General features: G+C 46.0%; 1 protein-coding gene and 1 long non-coding RNA gene across 2 annotated transcripts; one reads left to right on the top strand and one right to left on the bottom strand.

Annotated features, from left to right (window-relative positions):
- The first annotated feature begins 2,444 nt into the window (after positions 1–2,444).
- On the top strand, positions 2,445–18,660 carry APH1A (aph-1 homolog A, gamma-secretase subunit). Its single transcript, XM_083591553.1, has 7 exons — positions 2,445–2,604; positions 7,117–7,287; positions 7,996–8,069; positions 8,928–9,050; positions 11,458–11,585; positions 14,943–15,066; positions 17,051–18,660. The coding sequence occupies exons 1-7, from the start codon at positions 2,492–2,494 to the stop codon at positions 17,113–17,115; spliced, it is 798 nt and encodes a 265-aa protein (XP_083447679.1). The 5' UTR covers positions 2,445–2,491; the 3' UTR covers positions 17,116–18,660.
- Positions 18,179–19,215, bottom strand: LOC310752044. Its single transcript, XR_014542819.1, has 2 exons — positions 19,110–19,215; positions 18,179–18,676 (listed from the first exon to the last, which is right to left on the bottom strand). It is a non-coding gene; the product is annotated as an uncharacterized lncRNA (long non-coding RNA).
- Between the last annotated feature and the right edge of the window lie 2,709 nt (positions 19,216–21,924).

Raw genomic sequence — 21,924 nt, 5'->3', positions numbered from 1 at the left:
TTAATACGGTCAGTGACCAGGAAGCAATTTATAAAAATGTGACATTAAAAGTAGTATTGTGCTACAAATAACAGTAGAAATATGGCCAATTCACAGAATTGGTGCTTATATTTATGACCAGGTTTCGACTTTTAAAGTTTTAAAAATTCAATTCAGGTGTCGCTACTGTTTATTATCGTTCCTTCGATGTTTACAATTTGAACTCCGTTGTTGACATCATTGCTCGTCTTATTCTTGTTGCAATGTAACAATACTTTGCCACGGACCTGTTAATTTCGGGCTCTTTGTCAGCTAAGAGGTGTCTGATATAGGTGTCGTCTGTACTACGAGGTATTTTCCTCAGAATCGGTTCGATCAGCTCTTTTCTTGAGTCTCGATATAGTGGGCAGTATAAGATGACATGCCCAATGGTTTCGATTTCATTGCTGTTACAGGGACATAATCTTTGTTCAATATGTATCATCTATTCGTAGAGCCACGAGGCTCTTAATCTCAGGCGTCCTGGGTTCGAGTCCCACATGGGGCGAAAGATTCCTGCATGGCAGGGTGGGTTGGACTAAATGACCCTCGGGGTCCCTTCCAACGCTACAATTCTATGATTAACAGTATCTGCCGATATCTATTTATTCATCTATCAGTAGCTATCTATCAATATCTACCTATATCTATTTATTAAGTGTGCCGTTGGCAGGTTTTGATTGAGCTTCGGTGTGTAAACAGGATAATTGTATAAAATAAAATTTATAGAAAGCCAAATAATATGGAGAAAGTAAAGTTTAAGCACGTATTTAAGGAATTTAATTCGGGAATGCAAGATCAGAGGTCTTGACAAATTAAATCACAAATGGATGTACAGTACATAGCGAGCATTAGTTAAAGAATGAATAACCGTTTTTTTTTATTTCTCATTTCACCTGTAATATCTATTGTACAGTTCTGTTATAAAGTTTTCAATCAATAAAGCACTCAAAAGCAAAAAAAAAATATTATTTATTAAGTGTGGATATCAATATCTATTGATACTATCTATAAATAATATCTTTTTATATATATAATTTTTATTAGTTTTTTTAACATATCATTTTCAACAGTAATTAAACATACTTTTACATCCTATTCAAATTTTTGACTTCCATCAATCCTGTCTGAAAATTTTCCAATCTAATACTAATTCTCAGTATGCATTTCCTATCTTCTCTATTACATTTCAAACTCATAACCAATATCTCTATCTTTTCCGACTTTGTAATACTTCGTATATTTCTCCTTACAAAACTTCTTGTAGTCCCACTAGCGTAATTTGTTGATTACAGTTGCTCTTCAAATAATTCATAGACTTCTTCCAATCTTGTGTAAATCTCTGGTCCCGCAGGTTTCGAATCCTTCCTGTCCATAGCTGTCAAGTGTCCCTTATTTGAAGGGACAGTCCCTTATTGATCGATGTCCCTTAAATGTCCCTTAAATGATGTCCCTTAAATTTCAAAGGAAGCAGCTCCTCTCCCTCCCTCCCTGCCGGCCAGGGAGGAAGGAGGCTCCAACCATGTTGCTTGGCTGTGTTGCTCACCCAATAAGAAGTCTAAGAACGACTGGGGGGTGGAGCTTGCATGCCTTGTGTGTGGCTAGTTAATGCAAGCTGAGGGGGTTTTTGAATGCTGGACGCCATTTTGTTGCACGTGCTGCTGCAAACTTTGCAGTGCAAAGTCAGGCCGGGGAGCCATCTTAAGTTGAGGCTGCATAGGCCTTGTGGTGCATGTGATTCAGATTCTATTCAGTTGAACCTCTGGTTACAAAGTTGGTTGGACAGTGTTCTCGGAGCTACCAGCATGAGTTTGACCAGACTGCAGGAGGACAGGAAGACTGGAGTGCCTGGAACAGGTGAGGCTGCAGGTCCCTTATTTTGGCTGCTGGTCCCTTATTTTCAAGGCTGCTGGTCCCTTATTTTCAAATCAGTAAGTTGACAGCTATGTTCCTGTCATTTTGTCCAATTCTGCATAGTCCATTAATTCCGTCTGCCATTCTTCTTTCGTCGGAATTTCTTCCTGTTTCCATTTCTGGGCTAACAATACTCTTGCCTCAGTTGTTGCATATAAAACCAATTTAACATCTTGCCTATTAATGTCCTGACCTATAATACCAAGTAAAAATGCTTCTGGTTTTTTTAAAAAATGTATATTTCAACATCTTTTTCATCTCATTATATATCATTCTAGCTCTAAATAATATCTACCTAGCTTTAGAGGAGGTCCCCTCTACCCTATTCGCACATCTATAGAGCTGAGGGCGGGGCGAGTGGCGCGAACCCGCCCTCCCCCCACCTCTCACCTGAGAGACTACAATTCCCATGAGGCCTTGCGGGACCGGCACCTCCCTATGGGCGTGGCTTCCCCTCCCGGCCAGCTCCCATTGGCCGCCTGTGGCCCCGCCCGTGCTCTCTGCCGGAGCTTCCCTCCCTGCCTGGTTCCTGCTGCCTCCGGCGCTGCTTCTCGGGGCGATGGGGGCGGCGGTGTTCTTCGGCTGCACCTTCATCGCCTTCGGGCCGGCCTTGGCCCTCTGCCTGCTCACCGTGGCCGGGGACCCCCTGCGCGTCATCATCCTGGTGGCTGGGTCAGCAGGGGGCTGGGTTTTTTTGGGGGGGAGGGGGCTGCTGGGGGGGGGAATCCCCTCTTCTTTTTGGGGGGAGGAAAGTGGGTCCCGGTTGGGGGAGGGTGACGTGGCGAGGGGACTCCGGGGCATGTGCAGAAAGACCTTCCGTGGTAGGTCTCTGCCTAGCAAAGAGAGGAAGGTTATGATTGAAAGATAAATTGCAAAACAAAAAACAGAAAAAAACCAGGATTATTCCCGCATTTCCTGTTTGCAGGCAGAGAGATCATAGCCTTGTTTTGTTCACGTGTATTTTTTGTTCTTGTGGAGGGGAGAAGGCTCTGGCCCCAGCCTCTTGGTTTGGGGGGAAGGGGACTGCTGGGGGGGGAATCCCCACTTCCTCTTCTTTCTGGGGGGAGGAAAGTGGGTCCCGGTTGGGGGTGGGTGACGTGGAGAGGGGGCTCCGGGGCATGTGCAGAAAGACCTTCCGTGGTAGGTCTCTGCCTAACAAGGGAGGAAGGTTATGATTGAACGATAAATTGCAAAACAAAAAACAGAAAAAAACAGGATTATTCCCACATTTCCTGTTTGCAGGCAGAGAGATCATAGCCTTGTTTTGTTCACGTGTATTTTTTGTTCTTGGGGAAGGGAGAAGGCTCTGGGCCCAGGCTCTCAAAAAGAAAGGGGGGGGGACTTTCCTTAGAATCACAGAAGGTAGAATGAAGGGGCCCCCTCCATGCAGGAATCTCAACGAAAGCATCCACAAAAGGTGACCACCCAACCTCTGCTTTAAAACCTGCAAGGAAAAGAGCTCGCCGCTTCTTCCTGTCGGAAAGTTCTTCCTGATATTTAGCAGGAAGCTCTTTTTTTGCAAAATTACTAGGCCCACCTTTTCTTTTTAAGGCAGAGATCATAGTCTTGCTCACAGGTTCTTGGGGAGGGGAGAGAGGAATCTGGGGCATGTGCAAAGCACTTCCTTTGCAGGCCCCAGGGGGCAGGGAATTAATGACAGATTGCAAAATTGTTACTCCCACTTTTTTTCCATTTTAAATCGGAGATCACAGTGTTTTGCTTGGTTTTGTTTTGTTCATATAAGGTGCAAACTTCCACCCACATCCATGGGTGGAGTAAGCTCAGTTTGAGTAGACCTGTAGAGGGTTGTGGGGCCTGGAGTGGGGGAGGGGGCAAGAGCAATAGGGCTGGTGGGTGGAGACCTCTTTTTCTAGGGTCAGGGGAGGGGCTTCTTGAGGTTATGAGGGTGATATGGAAACACACTTATGAAGGTGGGGAGGGGGCTCCATGCACAGAGCCCACCCGTTGAAAGTCCCAGTGTAGCAACGAGAGGTTATAACTGATGGGTTGCGAAATTATTATCTCACCTTTCCATTTTAAGGCAGCTTAATTATATTTTGGTTTTTCATTTATGTTTTTTTAGGTAACCATCTCTATATCCAAACTCTTTCCGGGGAGTGAAGTCCCATTGTAATCTGTGTCATTTTAGTTCTTGATGATTATTTATTTATTTGCACATAACCGCGCAATGATGTGAAATCGCTTAAGCGGCTTACATAGAAAGCACAAGGCGATTCTCGAAATTGCTTTGATACGCTATCATAGGAAGCAGCTCATAAATGCAAATAAATAAACGATCCCTTTTAAAAGAGAAGAAAAGCATATTTCTCTCTCCCTCTTATTATAACCAACAACACAGTGCAAAGTGGGTGGGCATAAACTGGCCCATTTGCAGTATATTGGCCAATTCTGCCCACCTGTGCCCCTTCCCACCAAGACATTAACTAACTTTTCAGGCACTTCCTCTTCCTTTCTCTGATAAAGCATCCTGTTTAAATACTGTATTTAATACTAAATTTCTGATAAAGCATCCTGTTTAAATACTGTACTATCTTAGCATCAGTGCTGCTACCCCAGCATGGAAATAATCATCTTTTTTTAAAAAAAAAATCAGAAACCATTTTTCTTGTGGTTTTTCGAAGGAGCTTGTCGGTCTTAAGAGCTCCTGGAAGTCACACAGTCTTCTCTGGGTCCTCTTCCCTTAAAACCCATATTTTAGGACCAGTGGGATTTAAACAGAGTCAGACCCTTGGATCCATCTAGCTCAGTGTTGTCCACTCGGACTGGCAGCAGCTCTTTGGGGTTTCAGGCAGTGGGACATTCCCAGCCTGACCTGAAGATTTTGAGGATTGCACTCTGGGATCTCCTGCGTGCAAAGTACCGTATTTTTTGCTCTATAAAACTCACTTTTTCCCTCCTAACAAGTAAGTGGAAATGTGTGTGCGCCTTATGGAGCGAATGCAGGATGCGCAGCTATCCCAGAAGCCAGAACAGCAAGAGGGATTGCTGCTTTCACTGCACAGCGATCCCTCTTGCTGTTCTGGCTTCTGAGATTCAGATAATTTTATTCTTGTTTTCCGCCTCCAAAAACTAGGTGCGTCTTGTGGTCTGGTGCGTCTTATAGAGCAAAAAATACGGTATGTGCTCTTATCACTGAGCTGCAGCCTTGTCCTCATGATTCCAAATAAAGGGATTGATTTACTGCTTTGTCAATGATGTTGCAGATTTAACCCCAGACCTTCTGCGTGCAAGGCAGTATCCCTACTGCTGAGCCAGGTCCTGTTGGCTGTGATTTATTTTTTTTGCAGAAGTTACAATCCATGTCCTTTCCTTGTTTATTATTGCCTCCAGAGTGTAGGAAGCCGGGTCTGGAGCACATTTTGCTGGTGATGACATGCTAGGCTCTGTTACAGATGGCGGGAGCTTGATATGATGAGTTTTGGAGATGTATTGAAAGCAAGCAAGGTGGGGTCGATGCCTTCCTCCTCCTTGCATTTGAAGCCTGTACTTGTAAAATGCGCCTGCAGCATTTATTCCCACTGAGAAAATCACAGCCCCAAAGGTGCCCAAACGTCCCTTTGGAAACTGTGAGAAAGCACCTTTGGTTGACAAAAGGGGGCATTGTGTGTCTCCTCTGCAAATCTAGATTTTTCCAGTTCTGCTGTTTATTTACAAAAACAAAACAAAACCCCAAAGCCTGCATTGCATTCCTTCCTTCCTTCCTGCAATGGAGCACATGACAAAGGTTTGCATCTGACCAAACTTCCCTTAGATAGCTCAGAGGAGAGAAGTTAGATACATCATCGGCGCATGACAGCCTTAAAGAATTTTTCTCCTTCCAATAAAGTACATCAGAAAAATTGTCCAAATATAAACAGTTCACTTATTAAACCTCACAATAATTTCATAATTATCTGTCTATGTATTTCTAATCATAGTATAAACCAAATCAGTAATTTTGGATATGACTGTAAAAACTACTCTGAAAATTTATTATTCAAAAAATGAAAACTTCATCTGGTTGTAAATGTTAAGATTATACCAGCAAGAATGAGTCTTTCTGAAAAGAAAAAAAAGATTTAAATCAAGTCTTACTGACTAGTGATTTAAATCGTGATTTAATTTGATTTGATTTTAAATCAAATCCACCCTGATTTAAATAACCGGGATAAGGCTTGACAGGGTGGGGGTTTCTGGCAAGTGGTACTCAGAAGCATTCCTGCCCCCCAAAAGGCATGGGAGAGGGGCTGTTCAACTCAGCTGTTGTCAGCCTGAGGCCTTGCAGCTGTTTTGAACTACAACTCCCATCAGCCCCAGCGGTAGTCTGGAACATCTGGAGGAGCCCTAATTTTGATGACGGTTGGCCTTAGCTTCTTCCCGCGAAGCAGAAAAAATTCTGCGTAGTAGCTCATTATTTAAACAGGTTGCAGAAAGTGGGTTATCCTGGTGTGAATCTCTTCTCCCCAAGTTCAGAGTAAAGTGGTACCTTGGTTCTCAAACGCCAAAAACCCGAAAGTAAGTGTTCCGGTTTTCGAACATTTTTCAGAAGCCGAACGTCCGACGCAGCTGTTGGTTATTGTTTCCAGGGCACCTGCACCAATCAGAAGCTGCGCCTTGGTTTTTGAACATTTTGGAAGTCTTAACAGACATTTCCGGAACTGATTAAGTTTGGCGCTTTTGTTTTTGCTATTTATTTATTTATTTAGAGGCTTTTTCAGTTGATTTGTTTTTGTTTTTGTGTGGAACCCAGTTCAGCGATTGATTGATTGATTGATTGATTGATTGTGTGACTGTGGAAATGGATAAAAGCCCCCCAACCAAACAATGACTATCATCAGTGAATGCAGTTAAGAAAAAAAGTTAAATTTAATTTTTATCACCTGCAATACTGTCTTCTTTATTTTATAGTACAGTACATTGATTATTCCTTTCATTTTATGGATCAATGGTCTCGTTAGATTGTAAAATTCATGTTAAGTTGCTGTTTTAGGGGTTTTTAAAAGTTTGGAACGGATTAATCCGTTTTGCATTGCTTTCTATGGGAAAGCGCGCCTTGGTTTTGGAACGCTTTGGTTTTGGAACGGACTTCCGGAACGGATTAAATTTGAGAACCAAGGTACCACTGTGTGTGCACACCTGTTGATAATGGTTAATGTCCTTTTATTTCTCTTGCTGTCTATGCAGGGCCTTTTTCTGGCTGGTCTCCCTGCTCCTGGCCTCTTTGATCTGGTTTATTTCGGTGCATCTGAGCGACCGGGAAGATGGGCGTCTACAGTACGGCCTTCTGATGTTCGGGGCAGCTGTCTCAGTCTTGCTCCAGGAAGCCTTTCGCTTCGCGTACTTCAAGCTCCTCAAGTAAGAGTGCCTTGCTAAGCTGTGGCAAATATTCCCACTTCTGTGCCAATTTTTATTTTAGTTTTTTATTTATACTTTTCAAATTTATGCATTCCATTAGTTTTACAATCAATTTAACATTTCGAAATTTGACTTCCTTCTCCCTCTTTCTGTGGTCCATTTTTATAATGGTCTTTTATTGATAAATTTAATGCGGCGTCCTTTTTTTAAAAAAAAGAAACCACTCAAAGGTTTTTTTATTGCAATCAAGTGGTGTGTATAAACCTTGTTGAATAAATAAAAGTAAATTGATCCATCCATCTCCTTTATATGCATACAAAGGATACCAAAAATCAAAACATAAAACTGGAGTCTGTTCATAAAAGGAGATACTTTGAGATAAAACTAATAAACCAATGGAAAACAATTGTTCACTGAAATTTCCTAAATAAAAGATGGGGGTGGGGGGAAATGCAGCAGTGCATCGCAAATAAAATGGAGTATGGTTCAAAAGAAAAACAAAATTAAAGAGTCGGAACCTAGGAGCTCTTGGGTAAACATGGAAGTTTTTAAAGAGCATTCGGGGATTATTTAGTTGTGATTCCTGCATTGCCAGACTACCCAACCTTTGGTGCCTCTTCCAACGCTATGCTATAAAAATCTCGTGACTGTCTCTGCCTCACAAACCGCCGACCAATTTCCTGCTTTCTTTTTGCATCCTGCCTTCAGGAAAGCTGACGAAGGGCTGGTGACCATCAGCGAAGATGGACGGTCTCCCATCTCGATCAAGCAGATGGCATATGGTGAGCGAATTGCTGGCTGTTCCCTTTCCTGCGTGTCTGTCTCCCTACGTGCGTCACAACTGTCGCTGAAACAGTTCCTCCTTGTAGAATCCAGATGTCCTATTCTGGCCTTAAAAAGCAGCCGCCTGTAACCGACAAAGCTAAAGCAGAAGCCCTTCACACTTCAGAATTCGGTTTCCTTTAAAGCTCCGTTTTCAGAGCGGCCCCTCCCAAGTGAAATACAGTGGTACCTCAGGTTACATACGCTTCAGGTTACATACGCTTCAGGTTACAGACTCCGCTAACCCAGAAATGGTGCTTCAGGTTAAGAACTTTGCTTCAGGATGAGAGCAGAAATCGTGCTCCGGCGGCGCAGCAGCAGCAGGAGGCCCCATTAGCTAAAGTGGTGCTTCAGGTTAAGAACAGTTTCAGGTTAAGAACGGACCTCCGGAACGAATTACAGTGGTACCTCGGGTTACATACGCTTCAGGTTACAGACTCCGCTAACCCAGAAATAGTGCTTCAGGTTAAGAACTTTGCTTCAGGATAAGAACAGAAATCGGGCTCCGGCGGCGCGGCAGCAGCAGGAGGCCCCCTTTAGCTAAAGTGGTGCTTCAGGTTAAAAAAAGTTTCAGGTTAAGAACAGACCTCCGGAACGAATTAAGTACTTAACCCGAGGTACCAATGTAACAACTTTGCTGACTTTTTCAGACCTCTTGAGTTGCCCTTCCCCTGTGTGTGCAAATTCCATTATAAACTGCTCTCACAATGGAGGTTGCTAGTTTGGAAAGTGATGTCCTGTAAGATGAGGCACGGCATAGCAATAAACGTTCTCAGAGTGCTGTGAAGTGGGTTTGTCCTTCGTACTCTCTTCCGCAGTCTCGGGTCTCTCCTTTGGAATAATCAGCGGGGTCTTCTCCGTCATCAACATCCTTGCGGACTCCATTGGGCCAGGCACCGTGGGAATCCACGGGGATTCACCCCATTACTTCATCACTTCAGGTATTACACACCTGTAAGGTTATATCATATTACAAAATCTGGAAGAAAGAATTGCTGGAGGAAATGTGGAGTGACGGGAACCTACAGTCATATGTGGTGGGATTGTCCGTTAGTTAATGAATTCCGGAAACAGATTGGTATAGAAATATTGGGAATTGTGGGTAAAGGTAAAGGTACCCCTGCCCGTACGGGCCAGTCTTGACAGACTCTAGGGTTGTGCGCCCATCTCACTTAAGAGGCCGGGGGCCAGCGCTGTCCGAAGACACTTCCGGGTCACGTGGCCAGCATGACAAAGCTGCATCTGGCGAGCCAGCGCAGCACTCGGAAACGCCGTTTACCTTCCCGCCAGTAAGCGGTCCCTATTTATCTACTTGCACTTAAGGGTGCTTTCGAACTGCTAGGTTGGCAGGCGCTGGGACCGAGCAATGGGAGCGCACCCCGCCGCGGGGATTCGAACCGCCGACCTTTCGATCGGCAAGCCCTAGGCGCTGAGGCTTTTACCCACAGCGCCACCCGCGTCCCTGGGAATTGTGGGTAGGAAGGTGGAAATAGCTAAATTAATGGTTCTTATTAGCCTGAGTAGCACCGAGTTAGAAACAAAAGAGGAATGTAAATGGGTAAAATTGATGGTAATTGCAGCCAGACAGGTTATAGCGAGTAATTGGAAAAATGCAGAAGAGCTAGAGGTGAACCAATGGAGGAAAAAACTGAAAAATGTTATAATCTTAGAATATCTAACTGTGAAGATACGTAAAATGAAAGGGTTTAAGGTCAGTGAGAAGGAGGAGGATTGGTTTGAGAAGATACTGAATTATTTGGGCAGGTCTGAACAAATTGGGGCAATTAAAATTTTAAAAATTAGATAAACCTTGTGGAGAGAGGAGTGTTAAGGTATCTAGAATTGTACGTATAGTTGATTTGAATATGTTATCATTGATTATGTATACCCAATGTATCAGCCGCCGGGGGGGGGGGCGGTTTCATTGTTTGTTTTCACTGTTTGTGTTTTGGTTGTTGGTAAAATAAAAATAAAAAAATCACTTCAGGTGACATGCTTTCGGGGACATAGGAAGGCCATCGATACTGAGCCAGACCTCTGGGGTCCATCTAAGTTCTCAATGTTCCCTATGGGTGGGGAAAACCTTTGGCCCTCTAGAATCCTAAAGGAGAACATGTAGAATGGTCTCAGCCCTTATATACCTGACAGACACCTGTACTCCCCAGGTGAGTATAACCAGCTTATCAGGTGGCCCATTCCATACAATAGACCAGAAATCCCCAAACTCGGCACTCTACATGTTTTTTAGGACTACAATTCCCATCACCCCTGATCACTGGTCCTGTTAGCTAGGGGTGATGGGAGTTGTAGTCCCAAAACATCTGGAGGGCCAAGTTTGGGAGTGCCTGCAATAGAGAAACAGGGGCTTCAAGGTTGTGGCATCTCTCATTTGGAATTCTGACCTGCTAAATATTGGAGAGGTGCTGTCTCCGTTGAGTTTTTGGCGCATGCTGCGTACCTTCCTTTTCCTGCAAGCTGTCCATGAACAGATCTTTCCTTTTATTTATAAATGTTCTGTTTCACAATTTAAAATATTCATTTAAACAACCTTAAAATATCAATGACTTCCCTCCTCTTTCCATGGTTCATTTTCCATAACATAAATCCCTGCATATTTTAAAGAAACTAAACCATTCAGTATTCTATTATTGCACCCATCAAAGCTTATTTACACTGTCAAATTTATCTTACTGCTGCCAGCGTTTTCAAATGTACACAAATTCCCCCCACATATTCAATAAACGTTTTCCAATCTTCTTTAAACATACATTCTTCTTGTTCTCTTATTCTATGAGTTAGGTCCGCAAGCTGCGCATACTGTATTCCGTCAGTTTAAGTTCCCATTCTTCTTTGCTTGGGACCTTGCTCGTTTTCCATTTTTGGGCTAACAAAACACGGGCCGCAGTAGTAGTAGCATATATAAATAACCTCTTTTTTTGTCTAGAAGAGATCTTGCCTAGTCTTCAGTGTGTAGTGGGATTGATGTTAAGAAGTCCGATCACTCCTGCCTTTGGGAGGAAGGATATATGTTTAACAACAGATAAAATAAAACACGCATCCATCATCTCTGATTGTTGGCTAATGGGAGTTGCTGTCCAAAATTATCTGGATGGCCAAACTTTCCCCTGCCCTGCTCCACACTGACTAATAAAGCCTCTCCAGTAACGGGGCAATTGCAGCCCTACCTGAGGTGCTGGCCACTTGACAGTCCAAAAAAGATTGGCAAACGCTTCTCCAAACTGGCACTGTCCACATGGAACAGACTGCCAAACCACCGATTTTGAGAAACAGCGTAAATCGTACTTGCTGCAATATGGCTTGACCATTCTCCTGCCCTCCTCCTTTCAGCCTTCCTCACGATGGCACTGGTTTTCCTACACACGTTCTGGGGCACGATCTTCTTCGACGCCTGCGAGAAGGGCCGCTACTGGACTCTGGCGTTGGTGGTCATCAGTCACCTGGTCACGTCCGGCTTGGTGAGTAGAATGACCCGTGTTACATCGGAACATCAGGAGAGCACTGTTGGATCAGGCCCCAGTCTATTCCAGCGTCCTGTTCTCGCAGTGGCTGAATGACCCCAAGAACCTAGGAATTGAGATAGGCTGCCACTGGAGCTGGAGGTTCCATAAGAAAGTCAGAAGAGCCCTCTAGCTGGGTGAGGTTAGTGGCTCATCTAATCCAGAATCCTGTTCTCACAGTGGCCGAGCATACGCCCAAAAGGGAAACATGCAGAGAAGACATGGATGCAGGAACACTCCTGCATATTTCTTCACGCAGCGTGTGGGTTAAACTACGGAACTCCCTCTCGCAGGAAGAAGAAGAAGAGGAGTTTGGACTTGATATGCTGCCTTTCACTCCCCTTAAGGAGTCTCAAGGGACATGGGTGTCGCGTTAAACCACAGAGCCTAGGACTTGCCAATCAGAAGGTCGGCGGTTCAAATCCCCACGACGGGGTGAGCTCCCGTTGCTCGGTCCCTGCTCCCGCCAACCTAGCAGTTCAAAAGCACGTCAAAGTGCAAGTAGTTAAATAGGTACCGCACCGGCGGGAAGGTAAATGGCGTTTCCGTGCGCTGCTCTGGTTTGCCAGAAGCGGCTTAGTCATGCTGGCCACATGACCCGGAAGCTGTACACTGGCTCCCTCGGCCAGGAAAGCGAGATTAGCGTCGTAACCCCAGTCAGTCACGACTGGACCTAATGGTCAGGGGTCCCTTTGCCTTTACCTTAAGGAGTCTCAAAGCGGCTAACAATCTCCTCTCCCTTCCTCCCCTCCATTCTTTATTAGAGGAGAATCCAAACAGATGAATGAACCCCCACCTTCAGCATGAAGAGTGATCCTCCACTGAAAGTAAACAAACCAATAATCCCGGTGCAGAGAAAATTAACATGTCATGGCTGAAAGTGAAAGGTGATAGCTTTCTACATGCAGGGACATACTTGGTTTCCTGTGTAGAAGCAGGCTGGGAATGTCCCTACCTGAAACTCTGGAGAGCTGCTGCCAGTTGGCGTAGATAATACTAGATGGACAAATGGTCTGGTTTGGTATAGGGCAGCTTCCTATTGACCTCTCTGGAACCATGGGGGTTGGAATCTAGCTATTATTTTTAAAGGAAGGTCCACATCTTGGTGGTGGGTCAACTGCTTTGCATGCAGAGAGTCCTAGGTTCAAACTTCGGCATGTTCAGGTAAGGCTGGGAAAGACATCTTGTCTGAAACTCTGGAGAATTGAAACAGTCAGTGTAGATGATACTGAGCTAGGTAAAGGTAAAGGGACCCCTGACCATTAGGTCCAGTCGTGGCCTCTGGGGTTGCGGCGCTCATTTTGCTTTATTGGCCGAGGGTCATGTGGCCAGCATGACTAAGCCGCTCCTGGTGAGCCAGAGCAGCGCACGGAAACACCGTTTACCTTCCTGCCGGAGCGGTACCTATTGAACTACTTGCACTTTGACGTGCTTTTGAACTGCTAGGTTGGCAGGAGCAGGGACCGAGCAACAGGAGCTCACACTTTCGTGGGGATTCAAACCGCCGACCTTCTGATCGGCAAGTCCTAGGCTCTGTGGTTTAACCCACATCGCCACCCGTGTCCCAACTGAGCTAGATGGGCCCAAAGGTTTAGAGAATAGCTTCTCTTTCTCTCTTGTAACCTTAGAACCTGGGGATATCCAATGAATTTGAACACTGGAAGGTTCAGGACAGATAAAGTACTTCTTTATGCAGTGCATAGACTGTGGAACTCGCTTCCACAGGAGGCAGTAATGGCCACTAAGTTGGGTGGCTTTAAAGAAGGACTGGACAAATTCATAGAGTGAAGTTATCAGTGGCCACGAGGCACAATGGTTACGTTCTACCTCCACGGCCGGAAGCAGCAATGTCTCTGAATTCCAATTGCTGGAAACTGCAGCAGGGGAGAGATTCTCTTGTGCCCGAATTCTGTTTGTGGGTTTGCCACAGGCATTGGGTGAGAGCACGGTGCTAGACAAGATGGGCCTGATCCTGCAGGACACTTACTTTGTTTTTATACTGTCCCTTTATCCTGTTGTTTATTGGTGGGGTGGGGATTTCTCCATTTAATAGTGAATATTGAATTCACACAGTAACGTGAATAGTTTTATTCCTGCGCCCCTTTTAAAAATATTCTGGTGTTAAAGGTCTCAAATGACATGTGATCAAGGCTTAGTTACAACCACCCCTCTCCCCAGATTTCCAAAGGCTTTCCTGTGTGCTTTTCCTGGTGTCGCAAAGGAGAGTGAGGCCTGCGAGCAGGACTCTTAATTTGTTTCCCTTGCACCCCCTACCTGCTCCGCTCTTCTCCTTAGCAGTGTAGGAGGAGAAGAGGCTGGTGGGAGGACGTTAAATGCGAGATTTGCAGTCACATGAAAACCATCTGGCCTTCTAGAACAGCAGGGAATTATCCCCTAAGCCACATCGGTCAGCCGCAGTTGCCGTGGAGACGAGCCTGGGCTGCCTGCTTTGAAGAGGTTTATGGGATGTGGAGGGGATTGGCAGCAGCCACAAGGAGAGGATACAGGATCAGATCATAGACCTGGAAGGGCCCTCCCTAGGTCATCCAGCCAACCCCTGGCTATGCAGGAACCACATCTAAAGACTGGATATGGAGCTCCATTTGGTACACAGGCTGAGACTCTACCTGCCCACAGACCGTCTTGCCAGAGTGGTGCATGCTCTAGTTATCTCCTGCTTGGACTACCGCAATGCGCTCTACGTGGGGCTACCTTTGAAGGTGACCGGGAAACTACAACTTATCCAGAATGCGGCAGCTAGACTGGTGACTGGGAGCAGCCGCCGAGACCACATAACACCGGTCCTGAAAGACCTACATTGGCTCCCAGTACGTTTCCAAGCACAATTCAACGTGCTGTTGTTGACCTTTAAAGCCCTAAACGGCCTCAGTCCAGTATACCTGAAGGAGCGTCTCCACCCCCATCGTTCTGCCCAGACACTGAGGTCCAGCTCTGAGGGCCTTCTGGCGGTTCCCTCCCTGCGATAAGCCAAGTTACAGGGAACTAGGCAGAGGGCCTTCTCGGTAGTGGCGCCCGCCCTCTGGAATGCCCTCTCACCAGATGTCAAAGAGAAAAACAACTACCAGACTTTTAGAAGACATCTGAAGGCAGCCCTGTTTAGGGAAGCTTTTAATGTTTGATGCATTACTGTATTTTAATATTCTGTTGGAAGCCACCCAGAGCGGCTGAGGAAACCCAGCCAGACGGGCAGGGTATAAATAATAAATTTATTATTATTATTATTATATGGAGCAGATTTATTGTGGTCTGAAATCCTTTGTTCTGCAATCCTCTCTTTCTCTCCTGTCTCCACAGACGTTTCTAAATCCTTGCTACGAAGCCAGCCTCATCCCCATCTTCATCATCACTTTCTCCATGGGGGTCTGGGCCTTCTTCACTGCCGGAGGTTCCCTGAGGAGCATCGTCACCTGCCTGTCATGTGAGGGTCACACTTCTGTGTGGGAGAGGAATGAGTGCAGGGCAATAGCTAAAACAGACACACACACACACACCCCAAGCCCACCTAGGTTTATACAGGCATGGGTAGGAGCAGAAACAGCTTGCTTGACCTAAGCACATACAGTGGTGCCCCGCAAGACGAATGCCTCGCAAAACGAAAAACGCGCAAGACGAAAGGGTTTTTCGGTTTTTGCGTCGCTTCGCTAGACGATTTTCCCTATGGGCTTGCTTCGCAAGACGAAACATCTTGCGAGTTCTTGCGAGTTTGTTTCCTTTGTTCCTTTGTTTCCTTGTTTTCTTAAAGCCGCTAAGCCGTTAATAGCTGCTAAGCCGCGAATAGCCGTGCTTCGCAAGACGAAAAAACCGCAAGACGAAGAGACTCGCGGAACGGATTAATTTCGTCTTGTGAGGCACCACTGTACCGTATTTTTCGCTCTATAGGACACACTTTTTCCCCTCCAAAAATTAAGGGGAAATGTGTGTGTGTCCTATGGAGCGAATGCAGGCTCCTTGGCTGCAACGATAGCCTCCGAAGCGCAGAGGGAGCACTCCCTCCATGCTCCTTGGCTTCACGTTGCTTTTCGCTGAAGCCTGGAGAGCGAGAGGGGCTTCAGGGATAGCCACCTGAAGCCTCCGGAGCACAGCGGGAACTCGCGCTGCGCTCCGAAGGCTTAGGGTTCCTTTTGCTGAAGCCGGGAGAGCCAGACTCTCCTGGCTTCAGCAGAGAGGGAGAGCTGCGCAGCGCCCCTTCAGCGAAGCAGGAGGAGAAATGGAAGGGGCGCTGAGCAGAGAGGGGGAGAATTTTTTTTTCTTGTTCTCCCCTTCAAAAACAAGGTGCGTCCTATGGTCAGGTGCATCCTATAGAGCGAAAACTACGGTAGCTTTAGTTTTTAAAAAAATTAAAAACCCAAGTTTCTAGTCCATATGACTGCAGGGATTTCAAGTGTTTGAGCCTTGTTGGTTTAGAGAAAAAGGGAAGCGAGAGGTGACGTGATAGAGGAGTCTTATCAAATTCTGCATAGCATGGAGAAAGGGCAGAGAGAAATGTTTTCCTCCCTCTCTCATAACACTCTGGAACTCGTGGACTTTGGAGTTTTCAGGACAGATAAAAGGAGTGCTTCTCCACACAGCGCCGAGTTAAACTTGGGAACTCGATCCTGCAGGAGACAGCGATGGTTCCCAGAGTGGTTTAACAGCCGGTTCCTTCTTTCCAGGGAATGCCGGGAGTTGTTTCTCTGGCGGGAACAGAGGGTCTTCTCCTAGCAACTCGCAGCACCCTTCACAATCTACAGTTCCCAGTGGTTATGTAAGCTTTCAGAATATTTAGAATTAGCCAAATTGACAGACATAATAAGACAAAAACCAAAAAATGAAGTGAAAAAAGTGCCTAGATGATTACCTTAAAAGCCAAGGTTCGAGGACAGAAATCTGGCTGAGTCTGGAATAACCTTGTGAAGTGAAAGGATAAGAAAGAGGGATTTATATCTAGATGTTAGGATAGAGATGATCAGGAAAACAGGAAGACACAATGAGAGATAAAGGAGGTGCTGTGGGATTGGTGGAAGTCAATGTTTGTTTTTCTTTTTAGTGTTTATATCATTAACTTGTAAGATATGGATTTTTTTGTTTTTTGAATGTTGTGTTTTGTGTATTGTTATTTTTCGTGTTGTTGGGTGGAAAATACTAATAATTTTTTTTTTAAGAGATAAATATTCTGAAACAAGAATATATTAAAAAAAATCTACAGTTCCCAGGATGCTTTGGGGGGAAGCCATGTCTGCATAAATTGATCCAGTTTAAAGTGCTTAAGATAGGGCCAGAGTCTTACTAGCAGACAACTGGCCAAAGATTGCCCAACTGGCAGCAGTGACCACCCAGATAACGTGGTTTAGATGGAATCCAGCCAGTGGTTGCCTCTATACGTCTCTCTTCCTCTGTACTGACACAGCCCCCTTTTCTTCCAGGCCGGCGGAAGGAGGCTGACCAAGTGATGGTCTACTCTGCGCTGCAGCTTCCTGTGGAGGACTGAGCCCACCCTTTTTGAGCATCCTGGATCTGAGGATGCTCCTGAGGACCACCCAAGTGCCCTTCTGTTGGCTGCAGCCTCTGCCAATCAAATCCACGCCCTCTCTCTTCCCTCCCCCACTGTCTGGGAGGCACAAGTCCAGAGTCGACCCTCCTAGCCCAAGGGATGATTCCTTTGGCCCGAACTGACAGCTCCGATGGCAGGATGATAACTACTCGAAGAAGTGCTCATTACATATTCCATGTGGTTGGGAATTCAATATTCCATGTGGTTGGGAATTCAATATTCCATGTGGTTGGGAATTCAATATTCCATGTGGTTGGGAATTCAATATTCCATGTGGTTGGGAATTCAATATTCCATGTGGTTGGGAATTCAATATTCCATGTGGTTGGGAATTCAATATTCCATGTGGTTGGTTTCCCTACCGTCCCTCCAGTGTGTGTAAGGAGGTATATTTTCTTGACTCTGATCTGCAAGAGGGAGAACGTCGGTTAATCTCTTAAGCAGTTTCATCTTTCCGGTAGAGGCAAACAAGGCCACGTAATTTGTCTGATGTTTTCTTGGGACACACAATTTTTTGGGGCCAAAATGAGCCCCTTTTCCCTCTTCTTCAACGTCGGGGAGCTCAGGATATACAACTAACTAGTTCTCTTTCTGGGATGTGTGATGTTGACGTAAAAGTGGTGTGAAGTTAGCTGTGCCTAGGCTAGCCACCCGTTTCTCCTGGTTGGCAACTTTGGCCAGAGGGCCAAGAGAGGAGAGCAGGCCTGCTCAACCACAATCCACCCTCCTCGAATGAAGCAATTCCCATCACCATCATAATATCAACTGGAAGCTGGTTGGAGCTGCTCAAGAAGGCCCGGATTTGGCCCTGCTGCTGTGAGTCGCCGATCCTGCTCTAATCTGCAAAGAGAGCACGATCCCCTTAAGTGACCAGGTTACTCTAGATCAATCTAGCAGCATGGGTCTGTCACCCTCTTTTTGCTGTTAAAACTCCCAAACTGGAATGATCCCTTGTTCTGAAAGAATCCTTCCTCTGTGTGCAATTGTTTTTATTTTAGTGTCGTACTTTTTCAAGGACAAAAACTGAACTGAAGTTTCTTTTTTTTTCCTTTGAGAGGACAGAAGAGGTGGCGCAAGAAAAGCCTTTGGACTGTAACGCCTTCCTGTTGTCCTTGATGTGTTGAAACACTGGAGCCCTGGATTTTTAATATATGTGTGTCCGAATGCGCGAGGGCAGCCCTTCCTAAGTTGTTGGGGGCTCCCAGCTCCCAGCATTCCCTTGCTCCTGGGCCATCTTGGCAGGGGCTGAAGGGAGCTGGACTCCCAGCAATATCTGGTGGGCCACAGGTGGACTCCCTCCCTCAATGCTAGCCGCGGTCAAGCCCAAGGACCACGGAAGATAGCAGGCCCCTTAGACAATGAGAGCGGCCTTCATGGGGTATTTGAGGAAGGGAAGAAGAAGATTGAGGTCCAGTTGAGTGTGTACGGTTGCCATATTTCAAAAAGTAAAAATCCAGACAATAAAGTTGTTGATCTTTCTTTCTTTCATTACAAAAAACTCTTTCTTTCTTCCTTTCTTTCTTTCTTCCTTCTTTCTTTTCTTTCTTTTCAAATGCTTTTTATTGAGATTTAAGAACAACCAACCAACAAAAACATCAAATCTTATTACATATATCCTACTTTATGCTCCATAGAGCCGTTGACTTCCGTCCTTCCGCAAGTTTTCTTATTCCAATCTATAATTCACAGTTTCATTGGTTAAAAATTGCACCGTGACATAAGATTTAATTCAAACCTGCCAACGTTTTCATATTTCTACAGTTCTCACTTATATAAACCATAAATTTACTCCATTCTTTTTGGTACTTCGTCTCCTCCTGATTGCGAATTCTGTGTGTCAATTTTGCCATTTCAGCGTATTCGACCAACTTTATCTGCCATTCCCTTACAGTCGGAATCTCCTGTGACTTCCACTTTTGGGCTATCAAAACTCTTTCTTTCTTTGCAAAAAAACCCCACTTCCAACATGGATTTTCCCAGACTTTTTAAGCAGTTATCAGAAATTCTGCCTGGACGCTGTTTTCGGCGGACGAATCCCAGATAATCCCACCTCTGACTGAAGATGGCCGTGTGGCTGCTGGCCAGTGCCAAGGCAAATAGGGCTTTCTCCATAAAGAGGAAGAGTTTAAATGATTCTGCCCCCCACCCACTTTCAAACAGGAACAAGAGAAGAAGGCTGTCTCTCCCTCTGGGTTTCCCCCCTCCCCCAACTCTATGGTTGTGGCTGCCAGCCAGTGAGCAGCAGTATTGGAACCTTGGGGAGGAAAGCACTTGTGCTGCAGCAGGAAGTTTTAGCGCCATCTGCTGGCCAGGAAGTGCCACTGCATCTACATTAACATACTGCTGCTTTGATATGTTGGGGAAGGAAGAGGCATTTAAAGGGTTTGGGTTGTTTTTTGACAGATCACCAGTCCTTTAAATATATATAGAGAGATTGAAGCTAGGATCCTTTCTCCTATCATTCCCTGTTGCTGCAATGAATAAAAGGACTTCTCTCTTGTAATAGGGGTTCCTGCGTTGGGAGTGGCAAAACGCCATATTATTATTTTACAGATGCAAAGGGTGGCGTTGCTAGGGATGGGTATAACTTATAAATGTCTCCTGCTGGTTTTGGTGGAGGGTCTGCAATCCCCTCTTCAGGATTACAGCTGGCACGATTGCACTCAGTTAGGCAAGCAAAGGGAGTCTTGCAAAAGGGAGACGTTTTGACGCTGTGTACCCCCCCCCCCCCCCCGAAGAATCATATACGGAGTTCTTCCTAAGCCTAGTGGGAATCTCTGTTCTTGCTGTTTGATTTCATCGGTTCTTTAAAGCCCTAAACAGCCTCAGTCCAATATACCTGAAGGAGCGTCTCTGCCCCCATCGTTCTACCCAGACACTGAGGTCCAGCTCCGAGGGCCTTCTGGCGGTTCCCTCGCTGCGAGAAGCCAAGTTACAGGGAACCAGGCAGAGGGCCTTCTCGGTGGTGGCACCCACCCTGTGGAACCGCCCTCCCACCAGATGTCAAAAAAGAAAAACAACTACCAGTCTTTTAGAAGACATCTGAAGGCAGCCCTGTTTAGGGAAGCTTTTAATGTTTAATAGACTACAGTGGTACCTCGGGTTAGGAACTTAATTTGTTCTGGAGGTCCGTTCTTAACCTGAAGCTCCACTTTAGCTAATGGGGCCTCATGCTGCCGCGGCGCCACGGCTGCACAATTTCTGTTCTCCTCCTGAAGCATAGTTCTTAACCCGAGGTAATATTTCTGGGTTAGCGGAGTCTGTAACCTGAAGCGTATGTAACCTGAAGCGTATGTAACCCAAGGTACCACTGTATTGTATTTTAATATTCTGTTGGAAGCTGCCCAGAGTGGCTGCGGAAACCCAGCCAGATGGGCGGGGTATAAATAAATTATTATGATTTATTATTTATATTATCATCAGTTTGGCCTCTGCCCTTTGGAACAGCAGGAAACAAACTTGCTCCATCTTCCATGGGGCAGAAGGAAGAGGTCCGAGGGGGAGTTTTCCTCCCCCAACCCACAGCAAAAGCCCAGAGATACCCCACCTCGCAGACCGAGGGGTCTTCTTTGCTGGGAAAGGTGGTGGTTTTAAAATGCCCACCTCTCAGAGGCCTCTGGCTATTTTGGGCAGGGAATGCAGGGATCAGCTGATCCTGTGTTGGCAACGCTCCCTGTGCCCCCTCCACAAACTCTGCATTCCGCTCCCGGGTGGCAGCTGGTGTGGAATGTAGCGGAATTCCTAATTGCGGTTCCCATGTCGACACGCAAATAAGGAATTGCAGGGAGGGGGGTTCTGTTTGGCCATTCTCATGTACAATCTGTGGTGTTGTTTAGTCGTGTCTGACTCTTCGTGACCCCCTGGACCAGAGCACGCCAGGCCCTCCTGTCTTCCACTGCCTCCCGCAGTTTGGTCAAACTCATGTTAGTAGCTTTGAGAACACTGTCCCACCATCTCGTCCTCTGTCGTCCCCTTCTCCTTGCGCCCTCCATCTTTCCCAACATCAGGGTCTTTTCCAGGGAGTCTTCTCTTGTCATGAGGTGGCCAAAGTCGTGGAGTCTCAGCTTCAGGATCTGTCCTTCCAGTGAGCACTCAGGGCTGATTTCCTTCAGAATGGAAAGGTTTGATCTTCTTGCAGTCCATGGGACTCTCAAGAGTCTCCTCCAGCAGCAGAATTCAAAAGCATCAATTCTTCAGGCATGCTATATTTGAAGGTGGGATTCCTAACATCATAGCACTGGAGAAGTGAACTGTTGGAAGGGACACCCAGGAGCCATCTATTCCAACCCCCAACTCAGTTGGCAGAGCTGCGCCGGGTTCAGCCCCCAATGGTGTCACCAGGCAGGGCTGGGAGAGAGAGACCCCTGCCCGAAAACCAGAGACCCGCCGCTGCCAGTCAGTGTGTAGAGTCTATAGTGTACGTTATGCTGCACTTCATGGACCAGGGCTCTGATTTGGTACAGGGCAGCTTCCTGTTTGAATCAGCCCAGAACCATGAGGACTAGACACTTGCATCGTTTACGATGGGAGGGCTGTATCTCAGTGGTACAGCATCTGCTTTGCTTGCAGAATGCCCCAGGTTCTGTCCCCTGCCACTCCTTGCCCAAAACCCTGGAAAGCCAACTGCTGCCAGTCAGTGTTAGCAAGTACAGTGGTACCTCGGGTTACATACGCTTCAGGTTACATATGCTTCGGGTTACAGACTCCGCTAACCCAGAAATAGTGCTTCAGGTTAAGAACTTTGCT

This window comes from Podarcis filfolensis, assembly GCF_964270895.1.
Source record: "Podarcis filfolensis genome assembly, chromosome: 16".
Classification (NCBI taxonomy): domain Eukaryota; kingdom Metazoa; phylum Chordata; class Lepidosauria; order Squamata; family Lacertidae; genus Podarcis; species Podarcis filfolensis.
This window is presented reverse-complemented; position numbering and strand designations above follow the sequence as displayed.

What these genes read in the sequence shown, in the direction of transcription:
- APH1A (XM_083591553.1), top strand. Translation starts at nt 2,492, where the DNA reads ATGGGGGCGGCGGTGTTCTTCGGCTGCACCTTCATCGCCTTCGGGCCG. An exon ending in GATCAAGCAGATGGCATATG is followed by an intron (nt 8,070 to 8,927) that starts GTGAGCGAATTG and finishes TCTCTTCCGCAG; the next exon opens with TCTCGGGTCTCTCCTTTGGA. An exon ending in CCATTACTTCATCACTTCAG is followed by an intron (nt 9,051 to 11,457) that starts GTATTACACACC and finishes TCCTCCTTTCAG; the next exon opens with CCTTCCTCACGATGGCACTG.